The sequence below is a fragment of the Ostrinia furnacalis genome, unplaced genomic scaffold (genome assembly GCF_004193835.3).
Source record: "Ostrinia furnacalis isolate ACB-3 unplaced genomic scaffold, ASM419383v2 OfSCF4955, whole genome shotgun sequence".
Lineage (NCBI taxonomy): Eukaryota > Metazoa > Arthropoda > Insecta > Lepidoptera > Crambidae > Ostrinia > Ostrinia furnacalis.
The window spans coordinates 10738-22418 of NW_021135194.1; the positions used below are offsets into that span (position 1 = coordinate 10738).

At 37.4% G+C, this 11681-nt stretch overlaps 2 protein-coding genes across 3 annotated transcripts; one reads left to right on the plus strand and one right to left on the minus strand.

Moving 5' to 3' along the window:
* Positions 1-238: 238 nt before the first annotated feature.
* On the plus strand, positions 239-6420 carry LOC114360362 (putative fatty acyl-CoA reductase CG5065). The gene is made up of 7 exons (XM_028315055.1): positions 239-460; positions 2113-2421; positions 2773-2968; positions 3640-3838; positions 4438-4677; positions 4850-5107; positions 5812-6420. The coding sequence occupies exons 1-7, from the start codon at positions 239-241 to the stop codon at positions 5975-5977; spliced, it is 1590 nt and encodes a 529-aa protein (XP_028170856.1). The 3' UTR covers positions 5978-6420.
* Positions 6421-8158: 1738 nt separating this feature from the next.
* Tpi (triose phosphate isomerase) lies at positions 8159-11026 on the minus strand. 2 transcript variants are annotated; one of them, XM_028315042.1, is made up of 7 exons: positions 10922-11009; positions 10513-10649; positions 10036-10162; positions 9831-9942; positions 9543-9652; positions 9253-9459; positions 8159-8903 (listed from the first exon to the last, which is right to left on the minus strand). In XM_028315042.1, exons 3-7 carry the CDS (start codon positions 10144-10146, stop codon positions 8697-8699), a joined length of 747 nt encoding a protein of 248 aa, XP_028170843.1. In that variant the 5' UTR covers positions 10147-10162; positions 10513-10649; positions 10922-11009; the 3' UTR covers positions 8159-8696. The 2 variants fall into 2 exon arrangements, with proteins under 2 accessions (XP_028170843.1, XP_028170842.1); XM_028315041.1 differs by lacking the exon at positions 10513-10649 and having other exon boundaries at positions 10922-11026.
* Positions 11027-11681: the final 655 nt, after the last annotated feature.

Genomic DNA, 11681 nt, shown 5'->3' on the forward strand with positions numbered 1-11681 from the left:
TTGAAGCCATCCCTGATAAAAAGACTACATAATTTTCAAAATACGACACTTTGAAACTTAGTTATAACAGTGATCACAGCTATCCTTAGTTCAGGAAATCAAGAACTATAAAGTTACATCTAAACGACTCTATGTGTTTACAACACACTGTTTCTGCAAAACATACCTTGTTGGTCTTAGTGATTTAAGTGGGCATTCTCTCAATTAATACCTTACTGCGACATGCTTACTACGTGTAATGTTTGCTCTCTCGTTTGCAGTTATGGCGTCCTCAGCGTCAATTCGCGACTTCTACAAGGGAAGGAGTGTTCTGGTGACTGGAGGCACAGGATTCATGGGGAAAGTCCTTGTGGAAAAGCTTCTCTACTCCGTTCCTGATATTGGCAACATCTACGTCGTCATGAGGCCGAAGCGGGGGAAATCTGTGCCTCAACGCATCGAGACTATGCTACGTTTGCCTGTAAGTTTCTTAACTTTGATTTGAAAAAATATTTTTGGGTTTGATAGCCCATTTATCGAGGAAGGCTTTAGGCTAATTCCATAACCTTACACGCCCTACAGTCAATAGGGGCGGAGCAGTAAAGAAAAATGTTACAAAAATGGGAAATATCTATTATTCAAACCATTTCCACTTAGATGAAGTAGCGGGCACAGCTAGCTATAGGTAATAAGGCTACTAACCTTGATAAAAACGTAACGAAATTGATTTGAAGTAAATTTCACTGATTCCTGTGACTTTACAAGTTAATTTAAGTACTGTATTAAATCAGTACCCTGAGCACTAACCCTAGTAATCATGAAACGATCTTTAGTGCTCAGAGCTCAGTTGTATGGTTACATTCAGGCGAACGTTAGCAATGTAACTACATAATTATTATTCAATGTTCAAGAGTCATTATCTATAAATATGTTACAAAACATGTTAACTAGTAAAGAACAGGCTAAGGTCGAAGAACGTTCATAACTTCATTGTGACAATTAGCTATACTATTACTAGTTTAGTGTCGTTACGTAGAAGTAATGTCATAATTATTACAGATAAGATTAATTATAACAACCTTCAAGAAAAGTGGAAAAGTGGACTAGACTCGTAACTCTATTGTCTGGTCCTGTTAGGTATCCTATCAAATTGCTCTGTCATCCCAACTAATATTATAAATGCGAAAGTAACTCTGTCTGTCTGTCTGTCTGTCTGTCTGTCTGTCTGTCTGTCTGTCTGTTACACTTTCCCGCTTAAACCTCGCAACCGATTTTGATGAAATTTGGCATAGAGATAGTTTGAGTCCCGGGAAAGAACATAGGATAGTTTTTATCCCGGTTTTTGAAACAGGGACGCGCGCGATAAAGTTTTTCTGTGACAGACAAAATTCCACGCGGGCGAAGCCGCGGGCGGAAAGCTAGTTTTTCTATATATCTTACGAGTATTTTTTTTTTTTAGGAATTACAAACAAATGTCTTACAAAAATTAACTTATCTACTAGACTTATGTATTATTTATGTGGTAACACATCCCACTACGTAATCCACATATTGATAATGAAACCATGTAATATAGAGCGAGGCAATTACAATTAAGGTACACCTTATAAACGCGGTGCGGCTCAACCAACACCAAGAAGTAATTAATATTATGTTCAGACTTTTAATTATTAATTTTGTTCTGTTTTTTTTTTCTAATTTATCTTAATTTTAATTTGGTCACTTTGCAGAGTGTCTAAAATATGCTTTTTAAATCTTGAGGAACTCTGGGAAAAATCGATGCTATTAAACTTCTGGTTGTAAATGGACAACAGTCTATTGAGTGGGGCTCGTAAACCCGCATTGGTTTTACACAAGTCTACATAAAAGAGAACCTACTTAGTAGAATCTAAGTGATCTAAGTGAATGATACTAGTAACTTTTGTTTCAAAGAAACTAAGTAAAAGAAAGTGGTGTACGGTATGAACGTTTTTATACGAACGAATTAGTTTTTTTTATGCTTATCAAGGCAGGTATTTGACCACAATCGCACCTGGTGTTGAGTGGGATGCAGAATGATAAATAAAGAAATATACCATTCCTTACGTGTTTTAATAAGCCAAGATTAATAAAAATGTATTGTTTTTATTACAGCTATTCGATCGTCTTAGAAGTGAACGCCCAAACGCTTTGAAGAAACTGAAGGGTCTACAGGGAGATGTCTTATTCGACGATTTAGGACTATCTTCGCATGATATCGAAATCTTATCTGAAGAGGTATCCGTCGTATTCCACTTCGCGGCGACACTCAGGCTGGAGGCGCCGCTCAGGGATAATGTGAACATGAACACCTCGGGCACGCTGCGAGCTTTGAGCGTGGCCAGAAGGTTGAAGAATCTGGTCATCTTCGTTCATCTGTCAACGGCTTTCTGCTACCCCGATTATGAGCTTTTGAATGAAAAGGTATGCTTTTCATACTCATGTTGAATACCTACTTGATTATTATTTAATTAACTGCTTGATGTACCCTTCAGTAGAGTCCAAAGTTAGTAAAAACTAAACATTAATATAGAAGGGACAATCGCACAAAATAGTATTGGTCATACACGTGACATTGATATCAGAGCCGAAGGTGTGACCGTGCGAATGGCGTAATGGAGCCAAGAGTGTGAAACCATCCATAGAGTTTCATACGAAGATTATACGGAATCCGTAAATTCGTTAATATAAATTGGTTCGTACGTAACACAAAAAAACTTCTCGTTCCTTACTGCCCAGATTATTTTGTAAAGAGAGACCTACACTCCATTTCAGACGCACGCGCCCCCCGCGAAACCTGAAGATGTGATTAGACTGACAGAATGGCTCGATGACAAGCAACTGGCTCTCCTGACGCCTTCACTCTTGGGGTCTCATCCTAACTGCTACACCTTCTCTAAGCGGCTAGCGGAGAACGTCGTTGAAAGGGCCTATCCCGAACTGCCGGTCGTGATTGCTCGGCCTAGCATTGGTAAGATTTAGCAATCTAGTAAGTATTGTAACCTTGTGATAAAAATCTACTATAATAGAGAAAGAACTGATGTTCCACGTTACCTACTTCACTTTGCAAGAATTATTGTGATTATAATTCAGTGTTCGTTTTGTGCTCATTTTGAAAGCTAAATCTTGTCAAGTAGAGAATGTTGAATGCGTGACATTTTTAGGAATTAGGGGGGTGTCCCAAAAAGTAGTGTCAAGCCGAAGCCCAGAAGTAGAGCATAATTAGGGCTACCCGAATCACCGCGACTTATGATAGTTTTCGAGTTGTTTTTTTTTTTTACAAAATTCAGAATTTTTGTTTACATTCGTGTTATGGATGTAAATACTTCTGAATCTGCTAGGCCTAGTATTGATCTAATAATAATAAAAATACAGGCTTATGACTTGACTATTCGCGTCACAGTGACCAAAAAAGTGCCCAAGCACAGAAAACAATCATAACTCGAAAACTATCAAAAATCTCGGAACATACATGAGGGTGATATGTGGATAGCCCTAGTGATGCTCTACCTCTGGGCTTCGGCAAGACACTACTTTTTGGGACACCCTGTAGATCAATTTTATCACGCAAGTTTTGTGTGTTTTCAGCAGAAAAACTTTGATCATTATAACACTATTTATGACGGTCAACTCTGCTTTCAGTGTGTCCAACATATAGGGAGCCAGTGGCAGGGTGGGTAGACAACCTAAACGGCCCCGTTGGTCTCATGCTGGGCGCAGGGAAGGGCGTCATCCGGACCATGCTCTGCGACGGCTCCCTCAACGCCGAAGTCATACCTGTAGATGTTGCCATCAACGCCATCATCGCAATAGGCATGATCGAGGGAACAAGACAGGAGAAGTGAGTCTCAGACTTATTCATTTAAAATCTCTGAATTGAACATGAGCCGGAAGACGTAGTGTGGGCAGGCTTCCCGCTGGGTGGACCTACAAATCAAATCAAATCAAATCAAATCAAATATATTTATTTTGCGAACATGGGTAAATGTAGGTATTACAAGTATTTTGGTATCTCCATCTTCCACCTTTTGGCATGCAAAATTATAAATCAAACTTATCAAATTTCATTTACATAAAAAATAATTTTCACTTAAATAATGTCAGATCAATCGCAGTCATATTATAATTGAATAAACATTCTACATTACATTTAAACATAAAATAATAATAAAACAATGTCATAAACACAATAAAAGTTAAAAAATTACATATTATACAATCACATTTATATTAATGGTTACAATTCTCTATCATTAAAATATTCATTCATANCCTACGATCTAGTGAAGTACCTACATGAATGCGGCCAGCGCAAGGTTGTGGAAATCCTTGGGGGAGGCCAAATTCAGCAGTAGACGACATTTGGCTGAAACGAACGGACTCTGAATTTTTTATATCTACTAAGGTAACTGACTAAACACGTTGTTTTTCTGATTACAGGCCTGAATTGATTCCCGTATACAACGTCAACATCGGACACCAAAAGCCCACATCATGGGGCGAAGTGCTGCTAGTGGCAAAGGATTACGGACGTAAATATCCGCTGGAGTGGCCCCTCTGGTATCCAAATGGCGACATCACCACCAACAAAACCTTGCACGAAATACGCCGTATATTATTCCATCTACTGCCAGCTTACTTCATTGACTTTTTACTGTTAATTTGTGGGCAAAAACGAATGTAAGTTTAGATTTCATTTTTAGAGTGAGTGTGTCTGAATTAATGAAGGCAGAATTTCTGCTAAACTTACCTACTTGTCGTGACGATAGTGTAGCGGAATTTACTAATATTTATCAACGTATTTTTTTAAATTGCGAACTTAAAGCTTTAGTAATGTTTCAATTTATTACAGAATGATTCGAATCCAGGAAAGGATCAGTCAAGGACTAGAAGTCCTTCAATACTTCACCATGAGACCATGGAAGTTTGCTTGTGATAACTACGACAGTATATGTAAAATATTGAATGAAGAAGAAAGAGAAATGTTCATCACAGACATCACTACCGCAGATCGTAATGAATACATGGCAAAATGTATAAACGGCGGTCGCATGTACTGCTTGAAAGAGGATCCGGGAAAACTTAAGCGCAACAGAGCTTATCATAACTTGTAAGTACCTACTTATTTACTTACTACAATATATTTATCAAAGACAAACATATTAGTTACTATTATGTTCACACGAAATCATGGGACTATGATTAAGTAATTGCATGTCTTGTTTTTAGACCAATAGGTAGTTAAGCCTTGATAATGTTCTCGAATTTTATTTTTGATCAGTGAATTTGAGTATCATTTTATAAAGCCTTGATCATTCCTCTGTAGGTAACCTACATAATATCATAAGGTCCGATTTCCACCAAAGCGGAGAAGAGATGTGTTTGAATAACAATCAGATTTCCAAACTGATGCTGAGCGGAGAAGTCGTGGAAATAACAAAATCTGACTGGTTTTGATCACATAAATTTAAACATCTCTCTTCCTCTCCACTTTAGTGGAAATCGGGCCTAATTGTGGTTATTGTGGGTGGACCCACACAAACTATAACCACGCGGCCATGGCTAGGATGCCCGTCGTGACAAAATTTAATTTTTATCGATGATTTTAGACAAATGTATGGAATTGGTCGCGTCAAATCGATAAAATACTTAGCGCGATAAAAGCTTAACGCTAGCACTGTGCAAGGCTGCTAGATTTTTTCTAGTAGCCTTGCATGTGGTTGAGCTCAGCAGTTTAACCGAGCTGTGTGGTTCCACCTTGAAACTTATGAAGGCTAGTTTGATAGTGAAACTAATGTATTATTTTTGTTTCAGCCTGTTCGTTTTGGACTGGATTGTAACGATTTTCTTCTGGCTGCTGGTTATTTCGTTCTTGGCGTCTTGGTTCGCGCCGGTGAAGGCCGTTCTCTCACTTGGTGGGCCGCTGGTGAAGGCATTGCCTTTCGTCGGTTCCGCGGTTTTTGATGGAACAAACGAATAAGGCTCTCAATCTATTCAAATAACTTACTTTTTGGCACCTAAGTACCTAATACGTTTGTTTAAAATATTTTACCAGCCGAGTAACAACCGCGCTACTGTACGATTCTGTAGGTATTCCATTTATTGTTACTTACGTGGTTTAAAAAATAATAAGAATGAAAAAATACTTAGATATGAGCATCTTTCTTGTGACAATTATAGTAGTTTAGAGAATATATTAATAGTACGGTGAAGAGTAAATAAGAAACCTCAATAGCGCCAAATGATTTCTTCCGTTTTTTATACGAATTCATACAAAACGCCGCTTGTGTTTAAGGGGCATGTAAGTACAATTTATTATTTTAAAACGGGTAAAGTTGAGTATACGTCCAGCGTAGTTCAGGGTATGGGCAGAAAGAGTAGTCGATTTTGAAGAATATAAGAAGACACTGTTGTTATTTAGAAAAGTAACACTAGACATTGTTAAAGAACAGCGTTGATACTAGTCAATAACATTGTAACTACTACCTCTGTTATGCATGTACGACAAAAATGCAGTTACCGTTAACCGTTTTGTTTTTATAAATAAAACTTAAATAGTTAATACCTCAAGTAGTTTTATGTAGTTGCTTGCAATCTACGAAATGAAGCGCTCACCAGTGGGCGCTACTGTCGACTAAGGTCCTTTAGGCAGGCAGGTTCTACAACCCGGTCAACTGTGCACAAGTTAACTGCGCACCTGGCTGCCATAACGTCACATCGATGCTCTAGTATGGACGGAGCGAGCGCGGGGAAGTGTGCGGGCACGGTAATACTATCTATACAGTATTCCAACTCGGCCATATTTTTGAAATAAATGTCAACAACCGCGCGGTACGTCACCGTATGACAACATGCGATAGGGCTGCCCACTTGCAGACCCTATTTTCATTACATCTGCCTACTTAGAATTTCTATCTAGTTTTGTGGATGTATTTTGCGATTGTAATTTTTTATTTTATTTTGACAAACAAAATACTTTGTGAATGTAATAGGATAAAAATGCATGTTGTTTTGTGATTAGTAGATTTAATTAAAAAAAAATATTTGTGTTAAGATTTAGTAACAAATCTTATGAATTTGCTACCTAAAATGTATGCGCCTCGACTAAGGCGTACAAAATGCTTGATTATTATACAGAATGTTAGGTAAATGGGTTTACAAGTGGACACTAGCCCATTTTAACATGTGCATATAAATGGTATGGTGAAGTCAGAAAATTGATATCATCATACACCCTGTATAAATAGGTACTTGTAAATATTTTTATAAAAAAAAACACTTACTGTTTCAAAAACAACACATCGTCCGTTTATTGCTGTGGCACATTCGCGACACCCCCGACTTTTGCATGTCGAGCGCATACCGAGATTTGAATTTCGAAGGAAAGCTCGCGTTTCGTCCATTTATATGAAGTTACAATACTGTATGATAATATTACCGTGGTGCGGGTGAGTGCGAGGGAGTCACATTCCAGCAAAGTGCGCAGTTTACTCGATCGGGTTGAACCAGCAACAGAACCTTACTCCGCCAGTGGTGCACTAGGGAAACCTTCATTTGATCAAGTCGATTTGGGGGGTAACGTGAAATACCTATACAATAATGTATACTGAGTGTAATTTTTATACTTGATCAAATAAAAATATTTTAACAGGACCAAATTCTAAAAAACAAAGATCCCCATACTAAATAACTGATTGCTGGTGACAATTTGGGTGGATTTGAACTTGGGTCAAAAGCAATCCTTTTAGTTTGATCAATTATTGCAAAAATTACACCACCCTGTATATTGTTTATCTACCTATATGTTCCGCATCGTTTTCGTAAAGTATAAAGACCTTATACAAAAAATACTTAAGCCTTAATCTTACACGCCAAGGGTGATTGGTTTTTACTTTGCTTAGGTCTTATCTGTAATTTTTATTATTAAATTTTTTATACATTGTTTTATTAGTTATAAATATTACCTTTTTGTATCGAGGGATTATATTTTTTTAATATAATTTTACGTGTTTTACTTATACCTTCGCACATAGTCTTATTATAGGCCAGTCAACGAAAAGGTGTAAAGGGAATGCAAGACAACAATAAAAAAAATTGAGTAAACAATTATGATTTATTAACTTAAAAACTTTCGAAACATCGCAGTGTTGGTTGCAATAAAATATATTAAAATGCGATCAGATACAAGCTCGTAAAAATAAATTACAAACACAAGTCTGATTCACTTAAAATAGTACTCTCGCACATTTTAAAAATAAAGTATATAAAGTCTTCGATAACGTATAGTAAACATGATAAAACAGAGTATTTTTTATATTTTAGAAAAACATGTATAACAATACAAAATAACCTTTTTTGCCAACATGATAAACTTTAAACAATATTGATAAATATCATTTTTTGTATTAAACTAAGCATAATAAACTCGCTTAAACCTCACGCCAGCAGACAACATAATTCTCTTAACGTCATTGTTGACCCCTCGTATCTTTTTTGACTGTTTTACATGGAAAAAATAGTTTACGAATTACGAGTTCTATCGATATAACATTTTGAGGGTTACAACATCTACACATTCAAAGCAAGACCAGCACGCCAGATAGGTGTCTCCGCATGATACTTGAGATCTTACAGCTATAATAATAAATATGTACTGTTTCTCCGAGTACTACCACTACTTGCTTGATGAGAAACGTACTTTACTGCGTTGCGTTGACGATGTCAACGAACTCTGGCTTGAGGCTGGCGCCTCCGACGAGGAACCCGTCGATGTCAGGGCACGCTGCAAGCTCCTTGGCTGTGGCTCCAGTAACCGATCCTCCGTACTGGATGCGGACGGCGCCGGCGACGTCGGCTGAGACGTTGCTGGACAGCCAGTTACGCAGAGCAGCGTGGACGTCTTGGGCCTAAAACAAATATAATGTCATCTTAATTTACAACAGCTTAAATAAGAGTTTTGTTAAATCCATATAAAGGTCTATTGAACCAAAAGTTGTGTAACTTTCGGTTGCATGCAACATAAAAATAATAGTTTTAAATGTTAATTTAATATTATACTATTACGGCCAACATTACGTCATCATCATTATCTCAGCCACAGGACGTCCTAACGACGACTACTGAACATAGGCCTCCAATGATTTCCATAGTGATCACTTGATAGCAGCTTGAATCCAACACCTTCCTGCTACCTATATAAGGTTGGTGGTCTACTATAAAATTATGTGAGGATTTTATGTTAAATCAGTTATTTACCTGTTGAGGAGAAGCAGTTTTTCCGGTACCGATGGCCCATACAGGTTCGTAAGCTAGCACAACCTTGTCCCAGTTGCTGCCAATAGCGGGCAAGAGTGCCTTGGTCTGCCTGAACACAACCTCTTCAGTCTTGCCGGCTTCTCTTTCTTCCAATGTTTCACCAATGCACGCAATAACTTTCAAGCCTGATTCCAATGCATGGGCAACCTAAATATACAATAAAAGGATATTAAGCATCTATGTTCGTAAAATGTAAGGTTTTAAAAAAATAGTAATCAATGAAAAAATACCTTTTCGGCGACAAGATCATCTTTTTCGCCGAAGATTGTTCGTCGTTCAGAATGACCCAATATGACCCAGTCACATCCAACATCTTTGATCATGGCAGGGGAGATTTCACCTAAAACAAGTTGGTGGTTATAATTCCAGTCTCTGACACATGTAGAAAAAGTTTAATATAATAACACAAGGGCAATAAAATAGATTATAAACTAACTACATCTGCATATGAGTTTTCAGCACAAACAAAAACAAAAACTAAGACATAAGAAGTATACATATAAAATATCATTATGTACCTGTAAAAGCACCCTTCGGCACTTTCCAGCAGTTTTGAGCAGCCACTCCGACTGTGTCAGGAATGATGCTCTTGACATGAGCCAGATAAATGGCGGGAACACCAATGACTACCTATAAAAAATAAAAACACACTATCACTACCTATAGTCTATACACAATCTCAATACGCGAATGATTAATTCAAAATCTATGTATCAACATTACCTCAACATTGGGATCCAAAGGACCCTTTTTCAGAGTGTTCACAATCTCATTTATTTGATTTTTGTCGCCATTCATCTTCCAGTTACCACCAACAACGAACTTGCGGCCCATTTTGAAGTTTGGCTTGCTAAAACACATCACCGAGTTGAATTTTGACATCTCCAAAAGGAATGAAATAAATGACAGTTTATGTGAAAATCCGTTTCTAATCCGTTTTTAACCGTCTAAAAAATAAATAAATTGTAATTTTGATCCGAGGGTAGTGTTGATTAGTGCTTAAGCTAAAACCATACAACACTGGGGAAGCCGGGTGGAGAGCTAGTTAAAACTGTAATCACATGTGTGTGTGTGCCCCTAATTCGATCCATAGTTTTCATGAAATTATTGCTGCACAGCATAATATGATTAGATAAAAATACTTTCATAAATATAAAAGACTCAATTGCTAATTTTATTGTAATTTTTCCAGTAACTTACATTTTCTAAGTTTCTTCTAGTTCTAATATAAAAAAGACTAATGTATTTGATAAAACGGAGTCCAGTATCTATGACATATTGAGTTTGTAGATAGTTTATATTTTTTTAACTGATGACCTCTACATCTTTAAGGTGACCTAAAAGGTTAAAAGACAAATTTCCAGTAAGCCCGTATTAATAATGCAATTAAGAAAATTAATTTGGACGACATTCGCTTTGGTCAAAGGAATCCCATACTCAGTTAGCTCGTTTTAAGGCAAACTAGAGAAATTAATTCGTGAGTCTAGCCGGTAAAAAAGTGAGAAATGCTTATTAAAAAAACTTTAACTGAGCTTTTCAAGTAAAAGGAGTCGCAGTCTTAATACTAATGTTTATTTATTGTTTGAGAATTTATATAATTGCAACTTACCTGGGTTTAGAAAATATTCCACAATTTTATTCCTCAACAGTGAGATCACACAGGGAATACGTGATGTCAAACTGGTGTGCACAAAATTCTGTTTCCTATACCACCGGTAAATTAATATCGATTGAATCATCTCACTCGGAAGTCCATTATTGGCTAAATGAAACGAACTGTTTGTTATTCCACCAATAAGAAACGAGTAAGCCCGGGCCGGTAAAATTTCTGTAATGGAAAACGCACTTGTCGGTGTGACCTTTTTGACATTGACCTTTTTTTTTAATGTTCCGCATGTAAATGACCAAGGAATACAAAATATAGGATTTATTAAATTAAAATTGAGAAAATTGTACCGAGACGCTATGCAACTATGCAAGTCGCGCAACGAAAGTTGAGGTCCTGGGGTTAAGTTTAACCGGTGTATCGGCAGAAAAGAAACCCAGTGGGTCTAGATAAAGTGCAAATTATAATCGCAAACCAGTCGAAAAGTGGTCGAAAAGCCCCTTTGTTGTATGGAGTTTTGACGGATTCGATTTTCGATTCGATCAAAAAGTGCGTTTTGTCTAGGGGGGCTAGTTTCGTTAACCCGTAATCCACATTTTAGTGGACCGGCGGCCGGCGGGACCCTGGTTCAGTCGAGGCATTTTGCTTAGTAGGCCACGATGGAGGCGATATCTTTAAAAATCTTCACCTGTGTGTGTGGTAAAGGGGGTGGGGTGTTTGCCCGGGTCCATTGATTGGTATGATGTACATATTCGATAAATAT